General features: G+C 43.8%; 1 protein-coding gene across 1 annotated transcript in view; it reads right to left on the minus strand.

The window, feature by feature from the left end:
* Positions 1-452: 452 nt before the first annotated feature.
* Positions 453-27,751, minus strand: part of tmtc2a (transmembrane O-mannosyltransferase targeting cadherins 2a) — a 51,213-nt gene continuing 23,914 nt past the window's right edge. The window contains exons 2-12 of the mRNA XM_044021629.1: positions 25,974-26,586; positions 15,536-16,370; positions 14,275-14,389; positions 13,468-13,553; positions 12,225-12,409; positions 11,971-12,049; positions 10,939-11,060; positions 7,811-7,892; positions 6,089-6,203; positions 4,943-5,006; positions 453-2,061 (exon numbers count right to left, since the gene is read on the minus strand). Coding sequence (XP_043877564.1) covers positions 1,867-2,061; positions 4,943-5,006; positions 6,089-6,203; positions 7,811-7,892; positions 10,939-11,060; positions 11,971-12,049; positions 12,225-12,409; positions 13,468-13,553; positions 14,275-14,389; positions 15,536-16,370; positions 25,974-26,586 — 2,491 coding nt within the window. The 3' untranslated portion in view covers positions 453-1,866. The remainder of the gene's footprint in view (positions 2,062-4,942; positions 5,007-6,088; positions 6,204-7,810; positions 7,893-10,938; positions 11,061-11,970; positions 12,050-12,224; positions 12,410-13,467; positions 13,554-14,274; positions 14,390-15,535; positions 16,371-25,973; positions 26,587-27,751) is intronic.

A 27,751-nucleotide genomic window follows, 5' to 3' on the forward strand; every position in this document is an offset into this window, starting at 1 on the left:
CATACCTGAATAATGTGATTCATAGTCCGATTACTCTTGCATATATACGCTTAGTCGGACTAGAGTCTGACTTTTTCCCCCATTTTTTGACCCAGAAGTAGGAGACGACGTATAACTGTCGTACTGCTGCCGGAAATCATACGGCGTCAGCAGATGCGTCTTTCTACGGACGACACGGCAACCACAAGAGCTATGCTCCATCTAATTTGTATCACGATTAACATGTACAGCAAGTATGGAACATACAGAACTCATCTCAATGCATACTCAGCAAGTTGTCCGGTTGCCTGTCTTAGCCGGACTATGGCCTTAGTCGGACTAGCTTGATTAAACTGTGCATGTAAACGTATGATTGACTGGAGGGTTAGGGTTATAATTACAACACAGCATTCTGGGCCAATCCAAACGCTGGCTGCCAGAAATAAAGTTGGATTATGTCACTGTAAAGTTGCTCATTTTTAATCACATTTTTATTGTGGATTCTTTACAAAAACACAGTACATTTCGAGCTACACACCTCCTATAATTTAACCAAATATCACAATCATTTAAAAAAATACCTAATTACCTCTCTGTCACAAACTCAGTCTGTGACAGGAATCACAACCTGACGTCCCTGAGCAGAGAGAGAAAACAAACAAACAAACAAACAAGTAATACAAATGAAAATGATCTGTGTGGAGTAACAGGAGTGGGCTGGGCGAAAGTGACAGTGAAACGGCACAGTGTTCGAGTGTTCACATACGCAAAAATAACATTAATAACAACAACAATAATAATAATAATAATAATAATAATAATAAATTAACTTTGATCGTTTGATCACACAAATTGAGGAACACAAAACAATACTTTTTGCTTGGCACGAGAGGCGTAAAAGACTCGGTACAAGCTTTGGCACCGCTGAGGATGTGTTTACAGTCACAGGCTTTTAAAAATAAAAAAAACACCTTCATTATCTCAGAACAGGATGTGACTGGTCACAACTTAGGCTTTAAGGGTCCAGCGTGTCACGTTTAGGAACGTTTTATTGGCGGAAATTGAACAGGTATCTCTATATATGTGTGTGTTTTTACCTATTTCTTCATTTTCTTTAGCTTTAGAATAAGACTTTTACGGATACTTGCTTTACGGGGGCCTCTCTGTTGGTGGCCACTTCCATTCTCGTCAATAAATGTCACTAATTCTTACACAATGGACCTTTAAGCCTGCTCTTCACTTGTAGAGTGGAGCACTAGGTATGAGCGATAGTACCTGAAGATGTCTAAGCACTGGCAAGCTTTGCTGCGTTAAGAGGGAAAAGTCAGGTATTTTTTGTGAATTTTCTCTAACTAAGCTAAAAAACAATGTACGCTTGGTAGCATATTCATGTGTGTCATGTCAGTAGTGGTTAATGTAGCCTCAAGGAGAACATTAAGAAGGAAATACCCTTGAAATACCCTTGAAAACAAATCATCTCAGTGTTGACACCTTCAAAACCCATTTCACACTTTTTTTTTGGCTACATCAACTTTCAAATGGAGTGCTCTTAAACATCTTACAAGTTTTTCTCTATATTAGATTATATTCCGCTGATATTTAAAAAAAAAAACAACCTTTCACCTCAAAGTGTTTGTCTCCCTTTTTTGTTTTTGGACTTTGCAACGATTTGCCTTCTATCGTTCAAGAACTAAGCATCACTTACGGGAAATATTGTACAAAGATTTGACACAGAGTTTTAGTAGTTTGAGTCGACGTACAGCACCGGCGGAGTGATGTACGGTATTGTTCTCCTCTGGACACCTTCTTATGTCCACATGCTCTCCTGCTTCACCCCGTGCAGGACGCTGCGTCAGCATTTACAGAGCGGCAGCTCAGCGTCTTCTCTCAGTTCAGCGCCCCGAGCCCGTGCTTAGTCCTGAGGCCCTGTCTGTCCATGATGTTCCACAGCTTCCGCAGGTTGGACTGGGTGATGACGTCGTCGGGCTTGAGCTGGAGTGCGCGCAGGTAGTTGGCCTCTGCCTCGGCGAGTCTGCCGTTCAAGTGGAGGATGGCGCCGAGGTTCATCAAGGCGGCTGGATACTGGAAGAGGAGACAGACAAAAAGGTAGGACATGGTGGTGCTGTAAAGTGAGGAGAACTTGAACACAGTTACACAACTACAACTAATAAAATAATCCTCTGGCCTTGGATGAGTGTACCAACCCTGGAAATGGTGACAGGCCCAAAAGCTCATCAGGCCTGGCCCCGTTCCCAGTCCTTCGTCCTCACTCCGTGACATATGCTTCGCAACTTGACAACTAGTTCACAGATTTCACCACAAAAATAACTCCTGTAACCCTGAACGTGTTCACTAGTCCGCGTGCCGCTTCTCAGAAGAGATGAAGCACAAGCTTGGAACATTTCCAGGCCTGGATGCGGCTGATAATGTAATTAATTAATGCAGTCGTACAGAGACGGGAGATGCGGTACGGTCTTTTTTTCCCCCAGTACAGCAAATTAATGTCATTTTAATTTCAGGGCTCCAACTTTGTCTTAACAACGAGGAGCTTTGTGAAGCAGTAGAGATGTTGTTCTCACTCTCACTCATCTTCTGCTATTCTATCCTCCACTTTAAATGACAGCCATCCACTCCCACACTCACACCTACAATCTGTAATGGATCACCAGAAACAGAGGCATGTTTAGACACCGTCTGTGTATGTGACAGCGGTGATGATGGTCATATCGTAAATCTTTATCTGTCTCTGTGTTTTGGACCGTTGTTACAACCGGGGCTCGGGGGAAACCTGACTCCCTCTTCCCCACTTCCAGGAAACCACCACAAAAGACAAAACAAACTATTGTAAAGGTTGCTTTAAAAAAAAACAAACAAAGTACAAAACGTCTACTAGCAGTCTGACTGTCAGCGATTCAAGGGAAGTCGAGCGCAGCTGGGATAATCAGGCTTCTTATACTTGAGCCTCCTGTGCAGGACCAATCAGCTCCCAGGATCCACCGAAACACTCACACACACACACACACACACACATGTCGTTCAATCAATCAGGCACACCTGCATCCCATCTCACACTCACATGCAAGAAACAGAAGCTGTCGTGTCTCAATCCAGGGTCCAAGTGTGGATTCGCTGTCCGTGTTAGATGAATAAATAAATAAAGCCATGTTTATTTGACCTGGTCAAACCTGTGTTTGTTCTGCATAATTAATAATGATTATAGAGTTGACTGCACTGGTGGAATGTTGTGTTTATGTACGAATGCTCTCTCTTATCTGTTGTTCCAATCAGAAATATGTGTGGCGATCAGTTATATTTGTAAGTAATTCTAACATTTCAGGGAAATGGTTGTACTTGTCCCATGTTTTGTCCACTTGTGCACTTGTTCGAGAGGCAGAGGAACTGTGAGTCAGGACTTTTAAACCGCGTTAGTCTCATTTCACACAGCGCATGCCTCCCGTCTCCTCCTGAGCGAGCAGCTGACAGAGTCATCTCCTCCGTCTGCTGCTCACTTGGGAGAATCCAGACCCTGGATTGAGACACAGCAAGGGAAAAGGAAGCCACGACCCTGGGGTCGTAACAGCCTTTCCCCCCTGGAGGCACACGATTATTGCCTTTCTTGGCGCGTGTGCCGAGAGCTGAATCTTTCATGACCCGAGAGCCACTGGATTAAGACGATATTTGAGAGATTTTCATTCACGGGAGCAGATGGCGTGTGCCGGGTAAAATGTCAACAAGACACGCTTCACACACGACAAATGACAAGAGAGGAACTCAGTGTGAATGTGCACATGGAGCTTTCCATCCAGTGAATTATGACTGACTGTAGAATAAAATATATAATTCATCTAAATGAAATTAAAACAGACTTACCTCCGTTGTCTGGATTTTAATAAGGCAAAGAAGCTAAATGACAGAAGTTATCTAACCAAAAAATAAACATTTATCTCAGGAATTATTTCTGCATTTGGCAAAGATTCTGGAAAGATTGTAGCTGAAGAAAATAGAGGAAAAACACCAGTTCAAAATGTTCTGATATTGCAAGTGGGCGGAAAACTAGTTAGGTTTTGTTAGCTAAGGCTAACAAGAACAAACGGGAAACAAAATAATGAATTTAAACCGGGTATACTGGGGTGTATATGAACCTTAAACCCGCTAAAACAACGTTAATGTTTCATGATATTGAGTGTTGACACAATTTAGGTAAAGTACGCCACAAATATTTATTGCTATGCTAACAGCTATGCTAACAGACGGGGAATGAATGAAGTATTAAGCGAGAAATGGCACAGGAATTAATCATTTTTAAAAATATATAATATATTAAGATGAACACAGATGGGGAACATGATATGTTCTGGTGCTAGTTTTTATCTGAAACACAGAGCTCAACAACATAACGCCGTTACTCCAGTAAAGCACCGCACAGGCTAACATGACAAACGACTGCAGGAAGCCGCTCCCCAGCGACTCTACTCCCAGACTCGTCCATCCATATACACCGCTTCCATTTCACATGACCGATTCATGCGCGGCACAAATACCACAAATAACAGGGCCCCGACTTCCTCAGCCGCATCTGTTGACTTCCACGCAGACCGTATGTCATAAAGCCGCGTCTGTTTCACTCCGTCGTAACACGGTAATGATCAAGAATGTGGATTCTACATGTGATTTCGGCGGCGGCGGGTGGCGGGAGGGTGGGGGGAGGGGGTTGTGTTTGCTTAAGCACATCGAGGTGCTGTTTCCCAGCCATTAACCTATGCACAGTTTCCATTTCATATTAAAAAATGGATCACTCTCTGCCAGGAACAACAGTCCTATAACAGCACTAAAGCATAATGTCAAGATGATGGGTAATATGCTGTGCGTTGTAAATTGAATTTACAGTACAGACGCTCGCGCGTGTGTGTGTGTGTGCATTTCCTAGAGAGGTGCTAACAGGCCCACCAGCCCGGCTACTTACATCTGGTCTGAGGCTGGCGGCGCGTTCATACTGCTTCTCTGCTGCCTCGTTCAGACTGGCCTGCCTGGAAAAGACGAAGAACAGACGTAGAAAAACAACAACGATTATTCAACTCATATGCAGAATATTGCACTCATGCAAAACTCTGGTTTTCATATTCATATCAGGTAAAATGCAAAAAAAAGAAATTTATGAATCATGTCAAAACCTGCACATTACTCTCATATTGCACATATCTTTATCCATAAGGTTCCTCTGGTGTTATGTCCAAATGATTGAATTCAACAAATACATAAACGAGACATTTCAAAGTCATCACCTTGGTCTTGTTCAAGTCCAGTGAGAGTGTCGTTTAAAAAGGAGGACGTCAGGCTCCTAAAACAACTAAATATTAAACGTGTAGTACATATCAGTCTCACTTTATTTGTCTCATACCGGCTACATTTTCACTCTGTTCGCACGTCAAACAAGCCAAGACTTGCCGCTCCCTTTTAATAACGACTTTCACTTTAAGTCCAGCCAAAATGACAGGTGTGTGTCGCGTTTACTTTACAAGCCTGATCCTAATCTGTTTGGAGTCGCGTCACAGCGAGTCTCTGCAGTAAATAACCAGAAACACAGGCGAAATGATCTGTCATTCGGATGCAAGTCGGCGTTTCCAAAGGCAAAACCACAGCCAGGCCCAAAGACTTTAGAGCAGTAATGACTTTCCCAGATATGTCGAGCAAAAAGGAATGAAGCCACAGCGCTCCGGCGTTCCCTCAGCTGCTGGAAGTAAAAGGCCCAGTCTATTTTGACACCTTTTAAGACTCATGAGCCGTGTGTGTATACCTGCTTGCCAAACTTTAAGAGGGAATTCTCCAATGGCTTCTTTACAAGCCCTGGACTGAAATATCGCCATGATGGAGTGAAACTGTAATGCTGTTTATATATGTAATACATAATAGCCTCGTGGCAGCTATTTCCATAGAAAGAACATTGACTTGACTATATAACATCGGTGTCGTTTATTAAATAGCTGTGGTGCGGAGTAAACCCACAAATGGTGAAGCAGCACAGCAGCAAACTTTATTTTTTTCACGTTTCTGGAAAGAAACATTTATTTGGTGGTCTGCGCGTTGTTTGACTCTTCGGTGCCGCGCTCACCTGAGCATGTGAGCGGCGTTGAAGACCACGTCGAACTCCGAGCTGTCCAGCTCGGCGGCTCGCTCTGCCATCTCTGCGGCCTCGCCGAGACGCGACTGCTCCAGTAGAAACTGACCTGGAGAGAAGAAAGGACAAAGTCTCAAAGTGTTTATTCTCTTTGTCATGGGTCGAGTTCTTTCTAATGTCGTTGTCACACCTAAAAGGCCATAACTTCTAGTTTTCTTCAAAATAAAGAGGCTCTTTTTTGCTTATTTGTGAAGTGATTATGAAGTGAAAGGACAAGGAAGATGAGAAACAGGCAAAGATGGAGGCAGATGGGGAAAAGATAAGACAAATTAATGAGACGTGAGACACGGGAAATGCAGGAGGAGGACATAACACATTTAAAAGAGTGAAGGACTGTTATGGTGGAGGTGTTTAATGTGCTTTCCTGTGGGAGTCAGTCACAAGTCTCTCACTAAAAGCTTTCAAAACAAGCTTTTTGGAATCGGGTCGTACGCGGTTTGAGTTTAAATGTGTTTCTGGGAACAATGGCAGGAAAGAGGGCCTTGCCTCAGCAATCACCTTCTGTGTCCTCGCTTCCTTGCGCTCGTGTGTCTCTGTGTGTGTGTGTGTGTGTGTGTGTGTACATCTAATGTGCACCGATATCATCACTCTGTCCTTACACACACACACACACACACACCTGGAGCTCATCCAGCAAACACGGGAGAACTAAAGCTGCCAGATGTGCGATAAAAAGGAGAGTACCAAAGCAAATAAACATCACCTATGAGGCAAGACGCTACAAGATAACAGTGCAAAAGGAAAACAGGCAGATAAACGGAGGGTGAAGGGGAAACGGCTGCTTCCAAAGACAGCAACGCAGGAACCAGACTACACTCAGAGCCCGAGATATCCCCGCGCAGAGAAAGCACCGGGAGGAATTGGGGAGATATGAATGAGGAGAAGGGGACAAAGCACAATGGTGCTTTCAGTGCAAGATTTCATTTCCTATGAATATCCTGGAGATAGCGCCACGGAGCGCCACGGAGACGCGGCGTTGAGAGCGCGAGCAGTAAGCGGTGTACACTCACCCCATCTCCTCGCTGAGATAAACAGAGAGCGGTCTGCACTCACTGTTTGAATGCGAGTCAGCGTCGTCTGCAACGTCTCAAAACAGCCCATACCGGTGACGTGTAAATGAGCCGAGACTCCCCCCGACAGCTAGCACCTTGAATTTCTTTTCAAAAACCCTTATCAGGTTAAAGAACAAATGTCATGTGTCTTCCCCCACGACTAACGTACACAGAGGGAGAGCAAGAAAATAAACAAAGAGTGATTCACCTGCTGAAAAGTAGAACAATTAAATCACACTATAATAATAAGTATAAATTAACGAGTTCACCTGGTACAAAGCCAGGACTTTTTGTACTTGGTACCAATTAGCGTCGGTACTACCGAGTATCGGTTGGCTTTTCATAAATCGGTGCTTGAAATGTCCGCGAGAGCGCGCCAGAATGTGAGAGCGCCGCGCCGCGAGACTACGAGAGCACGACGGCGATAGCGGCGAGCCGAAAGCGGTCGAAAGTGTGGCTGCACTTCACACAATTAGACACAGACAGCGTCTAAACACCTGGTCAAACATGGGATTTATTTAAAAACTGAAGAATGTACCATTTCTGACTCACGGAAAGTGAGCGCTACTGCTTCTAGCTAGCACTGCTAGCTAGGTATTCTTACCATAGTGCATGTAGCAGGTTCCTTTTGTCGGGTCTAGTTGAATAGCTCTGAGAAAGTACTTCTCCGCTTCACTCGTCTGCCCCTAAATGGAACAAAAAAACGTGGAAATCATTGTTTACGCTTGATATTTTACTTTTGTGAAAGGATATTTAAAGATAACACAAGGCGCTTTTGGAATAAAACATCTTCCTTGACGTGCACTCGCTGCTTTTTTTGCTACGTGGGGCAAAGAAATGGGAACATATTCACATTTAAGAAGCTGAAAAATCACAAAAATACAACAACAAAAAAAGAGGCACAGAACTTGGAACCAAAGCGCGACACGGTTGACGAGGAGAACGACATCAGTAATAAACAAAAGGAAGATGAAACACGTGTTCTCTACCAACCTGACGCCACGCTGGCAAAGAGCTTTTCCTTTCGTGAATACTTTTTTTTTTGACAATAAAGCATTTGTGAGCTACACTTTTAATCTCTGCAAATTACTGAGAAACCTCAACGTTTCCCACTGGCCATTATGTTTCTAAATGTAGTAAAAAAAAAATAAAAAAAATAAAAACTCACCAGAGGGATCGTAAAACAATAAGACCAGCCATTATACTTAAATCACAACTGAAATGTGCAAAAGGAAAGAAATTCAAACGAGAATGAAGTGAATAATTATCAGTCAGTTTCTGCATGAGGTGAGTTATGTGGATTGAAATGGATGGACAACATAATAGTGGATTGGAAAAACTGATTGTAAGTAATTCTTCATGTATATTGCAATTCTAATTTCTTCCCCTCTTTTGTTTCACCGCCACATTTCCATATTATCGGACAACACGGCGCACATTAGCTTTGCTTGATTAGGTTTTTGTTTTGTTTTGAATGAGTGAGCGAGCGCCGTCTCTTTACGTTCCATTGAACCCTTTTCACTGTAATCCATCAGACGTGAGCGCGAGAGTCGCTCGGTCCATTCGGGTTCATGCAGGTCATCATTTACTAGACCCGTTAGTGATATATTTATCACTCATTTATACTGTACGTGCTCTCTTTCAACACGGAACCTCAGGCATAAACCAGAGACAGCCTGACCACAGTCGCACCCATCGGACGGACAAAGGGCTCTATTGTTACACTCCACGCCTCTGTGAGGCCTTTGACTTTGAGGGGAACAAAGCAAATTAGTGGCTTTGGGAATTGCACTCGCTGTTTGAGCCGGAGGGTGAGCGGAACGCGGATGAGCAGAACACAATCGGGTTCCAGCTTTGTGGAGTTCCCGTGTGGAACATCTTGATTTTACTTCTTCCAAAAAGCCTCTGGAAAGCGGCACAGTGGCGTGAATTTACAATCGAAACCATATTAACAGGTGACAAAGCTCCAATTAAGTGAGATTAAGTGTATGTGTTAACTCTGAATGTGGAAAAAGGAACTTTTCTCATTAACCAGGGATTTTGCACCAAAATTACCACCAAAATCGACCCCAAAGAACTATCTACTTTACTCGTGAATGGGGAATTTTCAGATTACCCGGGAACTCTAGAAGGGGCGGGGCTGTGTACCGTAGAACGCTGATGGGTGGAAAATACGCAAATACGCTCGAAAGATCCTGGACCTCGTCGTACGATCACTTGTCGTACTTTTCCTTTCTTTTCTTCCATATTTTTCAAATGACTGAAGACAGTGAGACAAAAAAGATCTTCTTTCTTCGTCAACTTGTTTGCAAAATGTGTTCCACCCATTAGTGTCTCACTAATTCTAACTTCACTGCACCTGTAAAAGAAAGACGAGCCGGTCACTTTGAACTCCGGCAGCGTGTTGTGGCGCGAACCCCGGTGCGAGGCTTTCGGTTCCCCCTCGCCTCTCCTTCGTCTGTGTTGTCGGGTTGATTCCGGGCGCAGAATTGCAAAAAAAAAAAAAGGTGGCGCAGTGATTCAATAAGGAAGCAAAGTAATTGCATTATAAGGCCATCAACCTGGCCTGAGTGTCCAGGGTCCGTCCAATCTCCTGTTCCTCAAACCTGTGAATCAGGGCCCTGCGTGGATGTGTGGAGCCCCCGAGCCTCAGGGAGCGGAGCAGATGTCCACTCTAATCTGAACCTGTGCCTTAGGTGTGTGTGTGTGTGTGTGTGTGTATCTCCAAATCTCTCAACAACGAGGGGGAAGCGGTCAGTACGGAGGTTTAAAAGGCCCGTGAGGGACTGCAGCTGCAAGTGTGTGTGAGAGCGTGTGAGAGAAAGGCACAGCAGGTTGGTCAAGTCCTCTCTCAGTTCCCGAGGCCGTGGAAGGACAGAGGTCGAGCATCTCCGGAGAGGTCGCGGAGGGGCACGCGGTCCGGCTCCCACGTCTAAACTCGACGCAGCTGTGAACACGTCTGTCGTCACATGAATGTGTTGTTGGACGGGAAGTGTTTTTGTCTCCACATGAGAAAACACACTAAAAAGGATAAGGTAACAAGAGCGGTCTCGGATACTTGAGTATGTTACCAGAAAATGACTTTGGTCGAAGTTTAAGTCACTTTTTTTATAATATTACTTAAGTAAAAGTCTTAAAGTATATGATACATTTACTGTACTTAAGTATCAAAAGTCAATTTCTGATATAGAAATGTACTTTTTTACATTTCAGACGTGCAGGTTTGCACAATTTGACCCGGAAATAACAAACAAAGCCAAAATACAAAAGAAGAACTTTTTAAATTTAAATTTCTAGATCAATCATAAAACACCAATTACTGACAAAGTAACTCAAACTCTGTGCATGGAAATGTCCTCGCTGTGTCTGTGACCTTCCTATGTCATGATGAAGCTCTTTGGGTCCTGGTCCTGGATCAGGCTCAATACAAGGTCACACCCAAAGGTGGTCAAACACTTTATTCATAAGTGGATTACACGTTCCCCCTGGAGACGACTGATCAGAGAGTCAAACAATGAACAATTATCCCAATTCTCCAGGCTCTGGAATGACTTGACTGCATCAATGCTCCGCTAAGTCTTTCAGGGAGTGCCGTTTATCGCTGCACTCTCTCTCTCACTCTGCTTCTTTAAATTACACTCAGCCAGGTCATTAATCACTGCAATCAGTACTTGGACAATGTTTTGTCTTCTTCCTCAGCGAGTGTGTGTGAGTGTGTGTCAGTGGACTTACAATGATGGACAGGAGTTTGCCGTACGTGAGGTGAGCTGGAATATGGTCAGGCTTGGCCCTGAGGGACTCTCTGTACCAGTGACCTGCTTCCTCCAGCCGATTCAGCCGCATGTGAGCCTCACCTGGAACAAACCACACATCAGATTCTCAGTTACTGCACCGTAGTCTACTATTTTATTCATTTTGTTTAATCAACACACTAAAAACCCAATGGTTTCTGAAAGCTGAGTAGTTGCACGTCGAAGCCAACGTGCGGTTGTTACGGTAAATTCACTCGCACTGTTGCAGGAAGACCGGCAGTTTTGGGACATTGAGGAACATTGAGACAAACAAATGTTACTTGAAATATTCAACAGTTTTATACTGTTCCAAATGTTAATAAAAGTTTTTCTTCATTGTAAACAGTTAAAACACTATTTTAATTATTATTATACTATTATGCCAGATATTAAAAGTTATTCTGGAAAAATGGACAAAAGCACAAAAAAAAGACATTTTCTTGTCTTTTTATCTTTAAAATAAGCACAAAAATATATATATTTGAATTTTATTATTTATTCCTCATATTCCTATTATGTTATTAAAGAACAATAAGGTCAATAAAGTGTCAATGAACTATTATCCATTGGGTTTCCTCGTACTGTATGTTCAATAAACACAAATGATGACTCTGCAAACCCAGTTTTCGGAGAAAGAATGTTTTTTTTTGTGAACTTGTTTGATCTCACAACATGCAGTCCACCCCCCCGGGGTAAAATTACACACATTTTTAAGAGGATTTGCCCTGGAAATCACACTAATACCCACTAATAAAAACACTGAACCTCCTTCCAAGGTACAAGGTACAATAACAATTTGTTTATTTCATGGATTAGCTTGACTTCAGGAGGAAACAGTCAATACACACATTTATCAAACGGTTTTAAAAACTCTCCGATTTTGTTTTCTGCAACAGGTTAAAGCTCAGATTTCACGGAAGAACAAGAGCAAAGAAAAATATGAAACGAAGGAGGCCGAAAACTGGCAACTTACCCATCATGTTAAAAAGGCTGTGTGGTGCAAACTGTCGGGGCATTTTCTGCACCGCTTCCTTATAAACAGACAGGGCCTCCTGTAAGAGCAAAAAAAAACAACAAAAACAAAGACACTGAGATATGTTTTTCTATGAGCGCATAATCACTTAAAACTGAAAGTCATTTTGTTTTTGTAGCCCTGAAAAAGCATTTTACGTTGAGGAAATGTATAAAAACTCTTAATATCATGTCCCTAAACTAACAGACGCTGACCTCCTGCTGGCCCTGCTCATGAAGCAGCTTCCCCAGGTTGTAGAGGCAGCTGGTGACGGAGCTCTTGTGGGCGTGGGGGTCTTTCAAGTTCTCGTCTGGGATCTCGGCACACGTGAGGAAGGTGCGTCTGGCCTCTTCCAGGGCGCCCTGGTTCATGAGGATGATTCCCGTGTTCAAGTAGGCCGCTGTGTGACAGACAGACAGATACACAGACAGACGTGATAGATAAGGAGGATATAGACTGGTAATAAACCTGTTCAGAGAGACACTGAATGGAGTAACAAAAGAGGAGAATGTGGACGAGATTGGAACTGGAAATGTAATAATGCACTGAAAGCGGGAGAGAGGACAGAGGTCAAAGGCAGAAATGAACACAAAAGCGATTAAGCTAGAGGAGAACTGAAGTTGTCCTCCCTCCCACGATTGTCCTTGGTAATGGAAATGATGGACACTCGTCCCACATGGGAGCACTCAAGTGTGAGATTGAGTCCCATCGTTTGCCCGTCAACCTGAAATGGCCTGAATATGGCGGTTAAAATGGCAAAAGAATACATAATGTAGCAGAGACAACACATTAGTTAGTGTTTAACCATTAGAACACGGAGCATTTTGGCTTGCTTTCTTACATTACTATGTTAAAACGAACAGTGTATACAAAGGCTATAAGAATGTGCAATAAAGGACAGTGTCTTATATCCTTTTTTTCAGCACAACCTAGGCAACCTACAAATATAAACACACCTGAGCAAAAAGTACTCCAAATGTTTAAAATTGGGACTGAATTTTGCGACAAACGGTCTAATTTGGTGACCTTTGCACGATTATTGCTACTTTATATCACGACTAAAAATCGAATATAAATAATTAATCGCAACGTTGACTCAACAACACGTAAGAAGACGAAAAAAAGCCTGATTATGTAGGTCCTGTTTTATCCCACTTCACCATCGGGTGGCGGTACAAGTCTGGACGCAGGGAATAGGACGCATTCCTATACCAAAGAAGAAGAGAACGATACTACAGCTCCCTCGGACCCGTCTGGGGAGTCGAAGGTCGGATGACTATCCTTGGCGAATACTTCTTCTGTTGTCAATAGCCTGCAGTAAATCGCGTCATACCGTTCCGTTGGATCCGAGCTAGCTGTGCGTGCAAGTATACCAAGGCCTTAAGGATTAACTGATCCACAGAGTGAGTCATGTAAAACAAAATCCTCTTAGATTTAACTTATTCGTTGTTAACTTACATGCCAGTGTCGGCCGACTCCCAATGGCCAGCTTGTAATGATGCAGCGCTTCGCCAAAGCGCTCGTTCTCCTGCAGCAGCAAACCTCTGATACACAAACAGAAGGCACAAACTGAGTGAAAACAACAGTGGATTGTGGATTTTCTATTTTTAATCTGAGAAAAAAAGGTAAAGTGAGGTCTGACCAAAATTACAGCGCAGTCAACGTCACGTGGGAGGATTTTGGGTTCAAAGCTTTAAAAATACAGATATGGAACAAAGTCCCTCCCAAAAACAGCAGCATGGCCCCGGATTTACCCAACCATCCATCATGTCGTAGCACCTCTGTTATGAAGAATGCTAAATAACACCATGATTTGGGTGTTTTTCCTCTCTTCGTTCTCGTTCTCTCTCTCAATTTTCTGACACTGTCACTTGAGGAGGAAGGGCGAGAAGTTGGGGAGAGACAGACAGCAGAGGGACACGGGTCTGTTATGAGCTTCTGACGCCTTACGTCGCAGGATTAGGAACAGCTCTGTGTTCTCCCGCAGGCCGCGCAAGCAAAGACTAATCAAATCACCCGCTGAAGGTTCAAAGAGCCACCGCACAAGTTATTTTCCCTTTGTCACACTCTTGCATCACGGCTGGCTCCGCGTCTCGCTCGCTTCCTCTCCTACTGTATTAGATCTAATTCTGTGCTGTCGTCCGTAAGCTTCCACCCGTCTGTCTCTGCCTCTTTTGTTCTGCCACAAAAAAAACACTTGAGCGGAAGAATTAGAAGAAGAAGAAGAAGAAGGAGGAGGAGGAGGATGAGGAGGGAAAAACTCACAGGTTATACAGCATGTCAGCCATGTTCCCGCGGTAGTGCAGGGCGTTTCTGTACGCCGTCTCCGCCTCGGCCATCTTGCCCTGGTTCTTCAGCACGTTCCCCAAGTTGCCCCAGGCTGAGGGAGATGTGTCGATCAAGAGTTACACACAAGGTCGTTACTCGTTTCAAAACATAATATTACAAAAACATCCCTGGGCCGCGATTCCTTTCTGCTTATTTCTTTCAACGGGTCTGTTACGCAGCTCTACATTCAGGGCAGCACTCCCAGGACTTGGAAGAACATATTCATCCTTGTCATGGATGTAACTTGGTTTAAAAAAGGCACTTTGTTTGAGGACATTAACAATAGTTTGCTAGTTTAACCCTTTAACACTGCATCACCGTAATTACGCAATCGGAAAAAATTCCAACTGTTTCTGAAAGCTAAGAAATTGCACGTTAAAGCCAACGTGTGCTTGTTACTGTAATTTCTCACGCGCTGTTTCTCAGCGTCTTTGTCACCAGAGAGGAGATTGTGCCTGTACATAGTTTCAATTTTTTTGGCCTGTTTTTGCACATTTAAACAAAGACTCAAAACATTTTAGTAAAAATATGTTTGATACTGTTCAAATTTCCAATCCCAGTGTTTTTCTTCATTTTCTTCACTTGTTAATACACTATTTTTGAATAACTGCCAGATATTGAAAGTTATTCTGGGAAAAATGGGCAAAAAAAGTCCAGACGGACATTTTGAGGCTATGGTGTTAAAGAATTTCAAGTGTTTGTTTATTTCTATTAGGGCTGGAAAATTCATAATTTTCTCATCAAATTTGCTATTTGAAATAACGCAAAAACAACGCAATTTGTAAAAGTAAAACATACACAGTTAACGGCGCCATGTGGCAATTGTGCCGCCGCGATTAAAATCTGTTACACAGTGAATAATCGCCACTATCTTGAATATCAGCCAGTTTACGTTCCGTGTTTCTAAGCAAAGATTCAATGCATCTGTTGTCGAGGTCTAATAAATGTGTTTCATGTGTTGCCTTCCTTGTTTACTCCGTCACTGGACATTTGCACAGCAGATTTTCTTCTCTTTTTTTTCCCAAATCTTCAAAAACCTGTTTACACTAAATCTTTTTTCTCAGCCTTTGTTGACACATTGCTTTGCCTTGTCATCACAGTAATATTTGAAGTCACACACTAGAGGACAATTGGCCAGATTTCAGTCCTGATCTGGCCCTTCTTGAAGAAAATTGAGGAAAAAATGTCCTCCTCTTACCTTTAGCCGGATTGACACTGATCCCAGACCTGTAGAGGTTCTCCTCGCTGCTCCAGTCTCTGTTTCTTTGCACAGTTCTGAGTCCATTCAGCAGCACTAGTCCCACACAGAGACACAACAGCAAGGCCCTGCAGCCTCTAGTCCTCAGTCTCACGTACACTGTCCTCGCGCCGGCGGCGACCAGTAAACAAAACCCTATACTCGGAATGTAAAGCACCCTCTCGGCAATTACGAAACCCACATAAAAGAAGAGGTTGGTTGCCGGGATGAAAGGCAGCGACAGGATGCTTAATGAAAACAGTACGAGGTTTTCTGTCGGGGGCAGGGAAGTCCGTGACGGGCAATGGTGAAGTCCGGCAGACCCGTTCAGGGTGGTCTTTGGTGGCCCGTGGTCTGTGTTATGGTTTGTGTCAGGAGCATGGTAACCATTCCCATTCGTGATTGATTTCCCATTAGCGACGTGGCCTTTCCCGTTGACCTCCTTCACTTTTACGGTGGGACCGCGGAGGCCGAACAACGCCAGGAGGAGAAAACCGCCGTAGAAGGCGACGGTGAGAAGGTTCCTCCAGTCCGCCAAGCTTCTGACCAAGGGCACGGCGTCCATGGACCAGTCGAAGCTGAGCTTGTCGGGGCACAGCAGGAGCCAGGCGTTGGCGGCGGGCAGGTGGAGGAACGTCAGCGCCCGGGTGGGGAAATGTGGCGAGTCAGCCGCGGGGTTGTCAGAGTTGGAGAAGTTGGGCGGCTTGTTGCCCATCCAGTAGAGACGAGCCAAGAGCAGAAGCACTCCCCAGGAAGCCAGCGTACCGAGACTCAGCAAAACACTCGCGTCTTTTTTCTGGAAGTGAAGAAAGCGAGAGGGAGAGGAAAGAGAAGAAGACCTCGATCAACATCTTGGTCAGAGCCACAGCCTTTTTGTCTTTAATTTTTAGACCTAGAAATGCATTTTTAAATCTCTGTGGACTCCAAGACATTAAGACAGACATTCCTGACTTTGTACACGAGTATGAGCATTTTGGGATTTGATACATCCGCCTCTGACTGAAAAAACAAAAACCCTTTATAGACACTTTATAAATCAATCTCTGGAATGTTTTTGATGATGATGCCTGGAGCTTAATTATGCATTTCCCCAGGAACACTGGCAAACTCTCCAGACCTTTTTTCTTTTAATGCAGCACGGACAGAAACAACGCAGATCTGTCAGCACCAAAACGGTAAAATATGACATAGTTATACACACTGGGATTTTTCCGTCAGCAGAAACGTCAAGCAAATAATCATTTTTAATGGAATATGATGTTTTGAAAGCGATGAAAGATGCATTATTTGGAATGTCTCTATGTAAGGAACATTTTATTAATTAGGTTGGCTTGATACCACTTATCTCTTATTTCCTACTCTTATCTTGTCCACTTGTGTCTCTTTATGTACTCTCTGTTAAAAGTCAAATAAAAGGTATAAATATGATGTGCAAGGATTACGTCTATCATTCCTCACATTAATAATCCCCTCTCCCCTCCAGTTCTGATCTAGTTGAGGTCAACTTTCTTCTCTTAATTCCTCGTGTTGTCACCGGGTCAGAGTTGCGGTGAGTGTGACCGCTAATCAGCTTATCGGGCTTTATTGTAGTGGTATGTAGATGGCTGTTTACATCTCTAAGATTAAGAGTATTAATTCTGTAGCATGATCACATTTAGGTTCTCTGTCACGCAACACCTTTGCCCCCGAAGTGTCACAAGCTGACCAACTGAACAGTCTCTCTATGAGCCTCCGAGTCCGAGTAGCTCAAGCTCAAAGCGGCGTTAAACTCCTAACGCCTGCGTCGATACATACGTGGAGTGAAATGGTGAGAACGTTAAAGTTCGGTGACTCAAAAAAGCAGAAACACTGATGCATATGACTTAAAATTCAAAGCCAGGAACTACGTATTCAATACAGGTGTGCCCCAGGGGTCAGTCCTGGGGCCCCCTCGTTTTTATCAACGACCTTCTTCATGGCAATTGCTTCCACAAATTTAATGTCCATCTCGCGGATCACACTTTTTGCTCTATTTATGCAGCTCACCAAATTCCACATGCCCACCCATCTGAAATAAAATCTTGGTTCACCTCAAATTTCCTCAAATGACACAGTGATAAAACAGAACTCCTCCTTTTAGTGTTGTTTGTTTGTTTTTTAAAGTGTCCTTGCATGTTGAAACGGTGCTTGAAATTAAAATGCATTATCATTATCATTATTATTATTACTACGTATTAACGTTATTAAAGTATAATTCGTTTCAGATGCTTCACGATGGGAGTTGCAGTCGTTACAGGGACATGACAAGGTCGTGCGATGGCTTTGTTGACCTGTCCACGTTTGGAAATGGATTACATTCATCAGTGTCAGCAAGGAAAGAAAGGGGAAATGGGCGACTAGCAGTAGTGACGACGACGACGGGGAGACAGTCTTTGTTTTGTTTCCTGTCTGTCAGATTTCTTCAATACCATATTTTCTCAAATCCATTAGGATTGATAAGCCTGTTTTCACTCCTTTCACTAAACATTGATTAAAGTGGAACGTCACCGAGGCAAAGACGTACTGTTGGCGGCAGCCAGGACAAAGGAAAAGTGCTGGTAATAATTAATGTTCCCTCTGGTTTTTACATCGTACGTCATGATGAACAACGGCGGCCGAGACGCCGCTTCCTCTCTCGCGTTGTATGAACTCTGACTGAACCCGTGCGACGTTAAGAGTTGTACGAGCGCGAGAGAAGTTTACACGTCGGTGGTGATTTGTCGCGTTATCACAATCAGTGTTGAGTGGGATTACAATAAGAGGTTTTTCCCTGACTCGCCTGATTGATTTCTGCAGAGTAAAGACAGCAAAGCCATGTTTCCTTAACCAGGTTAACTAAGCTGCGAACAACAGGCACAACTAGTTACAGAAAGCCACTATTTATTTATCCAATTATCTCAGTGATTTTGACTTGTACTGGACTAATACCGATAATACTGAATTCTCGTTCTACGTGAATTTGAAGACACGTATACTGACAGAGAGCCACTTGTCAGGATGAAGATGGAAAACACAAATTCAAAGATGTGCCTCTGTGAGACGGAGGAAGGAACTGGGAGTGGAAGAAGAAAACTGGATATTGATTCGGAGGCTGAAAGGTGGTACACGGAGGATAAGAGAGTGCCTTCCACACAAAGAGGGTGGGGGGGTCTTATTGACGGATGAGCCCATATTGCCTGTCAGGGGAGGAAACTGTCGGAGAAATCCAATTGTGCTTGGTATCAGAAGATAAGCCATTTGTGGTATTTAGGTGAATGAGCTTCATTTTACCCTTCGCTGCCTTGACCATTTCCAAAATCGTTCCTTAATTGACTTCCTGATCGATCACACACACACACACACAACTGTAAAGTGAGAGTCTGGATCAGCTATTTTATGAGATCACAAACTCAGCAGTAAAACAGTTTTCAAACATAAACTTATTAAACTTTTGCATAAAAAAAAAAAAATATCCTAGTATTGAGTAATTAACGCCTGGAATAAGTTATGAATGAAAACGAGTGCTGGTGCTCTTCAACCTCGTGAGGCAAAAAAAACAAAACAATTTCTGCCTCTGAGGGAGTTTGAGTCAAAACTAATCTTCTCATCCACTCGGTAGAGTCTTCCGTTGTCCGGTGGAAATAGATCTTCGATACTTACGACGCAGTCATTTACAAACGCAGCGATAAAACAGTTTTCAACCATCGGCTGTGCTTTTTAAATACCTTACGTAACTGAAGCCTGTCTGTGTGAAATTAAAAAAGTATTTTGTTTAGAGAGTATTGCAAAATAAACACCTGGAATAAGTTATCAGAAATTAGTACTCAAAAAAAAAAACATTTCTGCCACGTGGGGCCCCTGTAAACCAGAGGGTCTCAAACTCAAATGACCCAGGGGCCACTGAGTGTCCAGTTTGGTCAGTAAGGGACCGGTCAAGTGCAAAAAGAAATACAACCTTTTGAGAAAAAGACGTTGAAGTATTAATATTTATGATGATATTTCACATCATTTCAAAATAAAAGAGTTAGTTTTGATATGGAACCATAAATAGGATATTTACGACGCAAAAACCATACAGACAGAACTCCAGTTTGAGACCTATGATCTAAACTCATTTTCTGAAAATAGATCTCCAATACTTCAACATTATCGCCTCTGAACAACTCAATCGTTCCCCAAAATCAACTGCTGCATCTAATTGCTCTGAAATGCTCCAGTTAGCTGCTGGTTTATTGATTTCCAAACGAGTCCAGTATGCGCTGTCGATACGCGTTAAGAGGAGCGTCGGCGTGCTCCTGTCCTGCCTAATACGCTCCTTAAATGGAAAATACACGTCACTTGAAGATAAATATGGGAATTTCGATTGAAACTGGCTAAAGTGGACGAGCACACAGGTGCACGTCGTCAGCACAGCCTCGTTAAGACGACGAGCCACACCTGTGTTTGACAACAACAAAGACTTCTGCTCTGCTTCTTCTCCGCTGAGATAAACACTATTACACATTATATAACAACACTATTCCACAAGCACATCATATAAATGGGTATAATATGTCTGTATGTGTGCTGCTTTGTAACGAAAGGTTACAGCAATAGTTAATCCAGGGGCTACTTTGAAGTGAAGTCAGTGTTTTTGTCTTAAACGCTAAAAAACGATCAAACAAGTGCTAATTTCCCTCAAGATTTTAATTTGAGCCGCAGATTCCTGTAACTTATCTTGCAATATAGCATCCAATGTTTTTTTTTTTTCGCTTTATATTAGTGGGGGAAAGTTGCGATTGCGCCACGACAAAAAAAAAGAAGAGAAACCAGAGACGGGGGGAAAGTCTTTGCTCTTTTTTTAACACTACTGAGCAAAGAAGGAGTTCCAGCCGTCTGAGAAAAGATGGGAAGGTTATCTAAGGACGGCTGAATCCAAGGGCGACCGGACTTGTGTGCGGACACTTGACGGTTTCCAGCTCTGAGCCAAGACGCCTCTCTCGGTTCAGTTTCGGCTCCGACTCTCCGACCTTCACGCGATCTGTTGTGTATCCACTCAGCGCGGGCTGGCATCGTCTCCAGCCAACTGTCAAACGCAGCATCCTGTTCGCTCCAAGCCTTTGAACCTAACACTTTTCCACACGTGTATCTCCTCCTCGCACTGGATCCTCGTTTGGAAAGTCCGCATCGAGTTCAAAGAGCGTTGCCGTTTTATTTATTACCCCGCTTTTCTTTTTTCCGTCTTTCCACATGCAACGCGGAGCTGTCGAGCCTTCGCCTTCATCAGTACCTTCCCCTCTTTATTAAACGCAGCGCTGCGTGCTCTCACTGTTGACACTGTACCTTGCAGAGTGTCTGAAGAAACAGCAGGACAGGGTATAAACATGGTATGAAGCAGGGGGAGAACAAGTCTTTTCCGGACTTCTCTTGTTAAAGTCGTGTCCAATTTGAATGCCTCATAACTCTTTCCAAACTCACCAGGCTGATCATGAGAGTTCTCGAGTCAAATCTCGCCATTAAAGCTTAATTGTGATAGATTACGGAGTTAAGCTAGGAAAGTGTTTTACGCAGCGTCAAAATTTCACTGGCAGCTATTTTTTTGGAGTTAAAGTTGCACTGGGAGCCGACACAAAGAGGCAATTCTTCCCCGTGCATGGAAAGCACATCCAGCAGCGCTCATACCGATGCGTTAAACTGTGATGAGAGGTACGACGAGGCAAGAATCCAATTCTTATTTTTCTTTCCAACGAGCTGTGGGTCCTCCAGAGAGCACCAAGCCACTCGACAGCAGCAGCAGCAGCAGCACAGTTGGCAGCACGACGGCCGACTCTGACATGGAGAAACCCACTCGTGTCCCCCGCTGACTTCACATAAAGAAGGACGTCATGACAGCTCCTCGGTGGGCGACGCCAACAAACTCTCTAATCTGCATCATGCTCCGTGTTTACGCACCAGACTAAAACATCCGAGGTGAACAAAGAAAGAAAGTGTCAATTTGGGTAAATCTTATCACGCTGATTTGTTATTCTTGTAAATTTGCTTGTAATTTGTTACTCGATGAAAGAACCGTCGCGTTAAAGAGTTGTGATAGGGGTTGGAACCTGATATAAGACATAGTTGCTTTGATTTAAACCACATGGGAGGAGATTTTTGGAGAAACTGATGTAATTATACCCGTTTAAAGCGCTGGCGAGAAAACAAGAGTGAAATCCGGTCTTTCTCTAAAGCTGCGTTCACAAAACCAGGCACATTGTTCAACTGCAATTCTATTCAGTACAGATGAGATGTGATGTTTCCCGAGAAAACCTAAATATCGCGATAAAAAAACCTGGATCAAAAACTTAAATTTAGAAAAATAAAACGTTTTTTCATGCTCTCAAGAGATAATTTTCCGATATAGAATTTTTTTTTTTATTTGCACGTCACTGGCGTCACCGGACATGAAGTTTCTCACTGTTCCAAAACCATAGAAACGTGAAATGCTTTCTTTCTTGCGATATTTAGGTTTTGCACGTTTTTAGGGGTAACGGGAACCCCCAACTAGAGTGAAAGCATCTCCTTGCAGAAATCTGACTGGAGGAGTTGGGTGGTTAGGAAGATTCAGCTCACCTGCTCTGCTTGCACACCTGGTGGCATTAGCCCAATCTCTCAGTTTAGTTTTAAATAACACATATTGATTTATCTGTGGAATATCTGAGTGAAAAATAAAAGCCTTGTGGGTTTGGGATGAGAAAGAGGAAAAATGTTCCTGACTGAGGTGGGACGCTTTGATGTGACCTGAAAAATGAGGACGCACTCTTGGCTAAAGAGCATCCACGCGTCATTTCACAGTCGGATGCTTCCGCGGCAGGAAAATTGGCCGCAACATTCATCAAGCCATAAGCTGGTCGCACGGAAAGAAATGCGAGGGCCCTGCAGCGCTCAGTGACACAAAATGAGGAGGAGGGAGTCCATAACACTTAAATTGCAAATGGGTACGGACACTATCAAATCCCTCCATTATCCGTGTGCCTGTGGTAAGAAGCTGCCATCATTCATTCAGCGACTACAATCCCAAAGTGTTCCAGTATTTGAGAGAATTAGACGGGCATCGCGTTTAATAAAGTCTTATTTCTCATTTGATTTCACACCTGTGATGTAGAGCTTTGAAAGCAGGACTTGACACTTTAGTTAATCACAGCTCAGCGTTGAAGTGACTTCAAATTAAATCACTTCTGCTTGTTTATTGTACTAATAGATACAAACAATCTCCCAAAACCTAAAGCCTCATTTATTACACACACAGGTTGATTTTGCCACCAAAAAACCCTCAAAAGGAAGAAGCACTTCCAGAGCAAACGTCCCCGTCTTTCACTTCCTCGCCCTCCCTCTGTCCTTCATCGTCTCATTTGAAATCTCATCTCGGTCTGATTAGGGAGTTAATAGGATGAGAAATGGAGTGCCGGTCAAAGCTCGTCTGCTCCTCTGTTCCACTGGAGCTGATTTGCATTCGCTTATTGTCTGCGGCGGCAGCCAGGTAATTCTCTACGCTTCGTTTTTTTTTTTGTTAGAAAAAGGGATGAAAAATCTGCAGTTTTCCAAGCCAAAGATGTTCCCATTCAGGACCAACGACCCCCACGCTGATGGTGGCGTTTTAGGGCACAGTGGGTAAGAGACCAAGGAGAGATAAAGGGAAAGGAAGTGAGAGCATAGTTTCCTTCTCTTTCGACGTCCCTCTCCATTTTGTGTTCCCATGCGTCCTGAGACGTCTGGCTCATGATCGAGGAAACAATTGCCCTCATGTCTGGCCGCGGCGCGTAACGAGCGCCCCGCTAAGATAACCGCGACTGGGGCGACATCGGAGGGCATTAGCCTGGGTGATAAACGAGCCAGATGTGTTGGTTAGTGGCGGGGGTGGCAGAGATTCTGTCCCGAGCTATTGTGTCTGGGTAGACGGGTGGAGGCTGAATGATGATAGTCCCCCACTCTACTGCATCATAAATACACAGGAAATGTGTGTGTGTGTGTGTTTTTACAGAACAGCTCCTGTCAAGCACCGAGGGTGATGAAATGTTTCCCACTGTAATGTAAGAGATAACAACACCTTGTGCTTCACATAGCCAGGGTTGTCTCTTAGTCTTTGCACGCACACACACACACACACACACACACACACTTTCTTTGTGGAGAAGCCAATTTAATGAGAGCAAAACCTAAAACTCCAGAGACGCCAGTCAAAAATCGCACCATTTCACTTAAAGCAAAAATGCTCATTTGCACAGTGGAAACCTAGTTTTCTAACTCAGCACGTGGAGCAAAGTGGAAAGCTAGTCCTATTCTCGTCTGTACTAAAAAAGAATCGTCTTATTTATTTCTTAAACGTTTTTTTATATAAGAAAATGTTGTTTTAGATTTCAGTCGACCCACACGGCACCAATGGCCTGGAAAAACAAGGCAAGATTGACTTGATTTTACTCATTTCTAACAATAAAACTGTAAATCTGTAAAGAGAAAACATCATTATTTTCCGCTACCGCCAGTAGAAACTTCAACCTGCAGAAGAAGAAGAAGCTATTTTCTGTTTCCCGTTTACAAACCAGCAGCATTCGAACTCACTCTGTGTTAGAATGTCATCTCGTCTCGTGAGCAAACCCTTAACCCTTCTGAATGTTCTTCTACCCTAAAATGTTCCTCTCACTTTATTTGTGTTTTTTTCTAGTCTATTTTTATACATATATGTATATGTTCTTTTCGGTACCTTCATAGACCTTGATTTTCTACATGAAAATGAAATTACAATAGTGCCCTGTAAAGGGTTAAACCAGGGTTTCTCAATCCTGGTCCTGTGGACTCACTGCCGTCCATGTTTTAGGAGTTTCCCTGACTCCAACACACCTGATTCCAAAAAATAAAGGGGGGGGGTCGTTATCAGGCTTCTGCTGATGAGCTCATCATTTGAATCAAGTGTGTTGGAGTCAGTGAAACGTCTAAAAACACGCCTCAAGGACCAGGATTGAGAAACCATACCTGGGTCTCTTTGTCTTATCTCTCAATCATGTTAAAAAAAGAACTCTTAAATGATTCACCAGAATACAGTTTGAGAGGGTTGTGAAAAGACACACATGAGTGAGTCACTCCTGCCAAGACTGAGATCATAACTCTTTTTTTTAAATAGAATGTGTTTTCATATGGCTGCAAACTGTAAATAAGAGTCTTTGCGTGTCCACGTCACAATTTGTGCGGCAGCGAGCACAGAATACACAAACACTCGCTCAGAGCCAGGCCGTCCTTGCTCCATAAACCCAAGGGGACTTTTTATTACGCTTGTTTAATGCGTTTTACGAGGGCCATCATGCCGGAGCTAAGGAGCTGTTTCCCTAATCAAATGTGGAGTGTCTGTGCAAAGAGGCTTTCGAGTCAAACACTGATCCCCCATAATCAGATGAGTCACAGCACCGTGGCTGTCCAACTCGTGTAGCATCAGTTTGGAGGGGGAAATGGAGTCACGTACATGTGTGCGCGCGTGTTTTTCCTGCTCAACACACTCTGTAACCGCACATGAACGTAAGAGGCCCGAGATGCTAACTCAGAAGCCACATTTCCTGTATCTGATGTTTGGTCGCGGGCAAATTGGAGTTGGTGGCAGCGCCGTTGGGGAAATGGAAAAACCTCCCTCCCGTCTACGTTATAGTTTCTTCCTGTTTGCGGATGATGAATGAGCAGAGTTCCGTTTTGGGTGTCGCTTTTCACTGGCACACAGCACCTGACAAAAACACATACCACTTCCACATAAGCAAACAATCTTAAGTGAGAACCAGAAAAAAAAACAACAACTTAATTCACCAAACAGGAACCATGAACAGCTGCCTGGCTTAGGTTTACCTCTGAGCTGAGGAAGAGGAAACTGGATATCAGAGGTTGGCCGATGATAATGATAGTGTGAAGCATTTAAAAGCAGATGAATTGCCCCAGCAGCCTTGCAATAACAATATCCCTTACAATGTAAGTAACTCAGTGGTGTAATGACTGTTTAGTTAGTGTCATAGAATGGAGTCAAATATCACTTTATTAAGTAAAAGTGACTATTACGATACGTTGCATGTGTTTTTGCAGAATTGATTACATTTCTGAGGCTCATTGAATGCAACTCCTAGCTCAACAGGCTGTGGACTCCACGTCTTTGTATCTGAATCTACATCATGTCATTTCATGGTGTCTTTTAACAGTTGTTTTTGTTATAAAGACATGGGGGAGATAATCACGTGTGCAAAATATAAATATAAATATAAATGCACAAATATAATATCGTTCCATCATGTGTGCAGACATGCTACTAGCTAAATCTAATGATATGCCTCTCCAGTGCGGCCAGGTTCTAAAATGCCCTGTAAGACAAAGTCAGTGAACACACCACAAGCACACCCAGTAACATGCATTCACATACCTTTCCCAACAAGAGGAGAAGCGTCTGGCGAAGCCGGAGTCTCTGGAACACGAAAAGGTCGTACACGGCCGACACGGCCAGCACCGTCACCCCCTGTTCCTTCCACAGCATGCTGGCAGTCGCACACCACAGACTCCCCAGCATCCAACACCAGGCGACTGAGGCACCGCCACCGCACCGCCCGGACTCAAAGACCCCGCGCGGGTCCCCGCGGAGTTCACAATGTCTCGAATAGCAGAAAAGCGACAGCAAGAAAAACAAGGCGGCGCCGACGTCCGCCCTCCCCACCACGCCGGCCACGGCTTCGGTGTGAATGGGATGCGATGCGAAAAGGAGGCCGGCCAGCAGGCTCCACAGCCCTCCGCCCAGCAGAGGGCGACTGAAGGCCGCGAAGAGCGCCGTCACCAGGCCATGCAGCGCCACGTTCAGCAGGTGGTAGCCCCAGGGACGCAGGCCGTGCAGGGTGTAGTTGAGGCGGAACGAGAGGGTGCAGAGTGGACGGAAGGACTTGTGGCTGCCGCTGTGCGTGAGCAGGGTGCCCCAGAAATCATCGTACACAATGTTGGTCCACGGAGTCTCTGGGAGAAGGTCCTGGTTGGTCTTGATAGCTCGGCTGGAGGAGCAGAAGAGACAAAAGATCGATTACAACAGCAGTAAACTAAATAAAACTGTGGTTCATTCATGAATAAACACATTCATAACGATACACGCAGAAGTGGAACTTAATAGACAGATGCAATAAACGGTCTGTCACTGAAGATGCAGACACACGGCATGCACATATGTGACAGGTGCACACACAGGTTTTAACGCTCCTGAGGCTGCTGTGGGTTCTCATAATTAGCCGATCATTGCGGGGGACGCGGGCTGCGTCCGCTCACAGACGGCGGCAAATGAGTTCACCGCGGGGATTGAGCGTGATGAACGAGACAGCAACAACAACAACAACAACAACAACTCAGCAGCGCGTCAGGGAAGAGGAGAGTCGCGTGAAACCTGGCGAGAAGTAAAGCAGCGCCGCGATGAATGACTCTCCATTCACTTTAGATTCATTTTAACATGTGAGGAGATCATGGAGCCCTACTTTGAGGTACAATCATCACGTCAACGTGAAGTTTTAATTGGCATGTAATAAGGAACAAGCAAACGGCAACCATTGATATTTGCTAATTGCCTGGTTTCAAATTGCAAATTTGATTTCATGGTCTAGAGTTAGTTGTTTTTCCCTCACTTTCTTTGTTCCACAGGAGCAATTAGAACATAGAAATCAAATATTCACACTCATTAAAAAAACAACTCCAACTGATTGATTCGTTATTAAAATAATTGGCAACTCATTTAGGGGAATCGATTAATCCTCACAGCCCGAAAGCCTGTGACCCAGCGGCGACCTCCTTCTCTCAGGTTTTCATTCTCATTATTAGTGCTTTGTCACACCACGGAGGGGAAAGGAGCGCGACGCGGTAGCAGCCGAGGACTTCCTTTGTCTACAGATTTTTAACTCGGCGCTGAGAGCATAGTGTGGCGGCGACAGCAGTGGGTGTGTGTGTGTGTGTGTGTAAGCACACAAAATAAACACAAAAGATTGATTGAAACACAGAAAATGGCAGATACAGTTCCAGTGTGAACGTGATAAATGCCCACGGAATCATTCCTTCTTAATTGAATTTTGAGTTTTACTTCACATTTACATCGCGTGAGATACAGTAAAGTCCACTTCCTGGGATTGTTCTCCATCAAAGAAAGGCAAGTGTGTAAGTGTGTGTGTGTTTCTCAGG

This window comes from Solea senegalensis, linkage group LG3 (assembly GCF_019176455.1).
Source record: "Solea senegalensis isolate Sse05_10M linkage group LG3, IFAPA_SoseM_1, whole genome shotgun sequence".
In the NCBI taxonomy this organism is placed as follows: domain Eukaryota; kingdom Metazoa; phylum Chordata; class Actinopteri; order Pleuronectiformes; family Soleidae; genus Solea; species Solea senegalensis.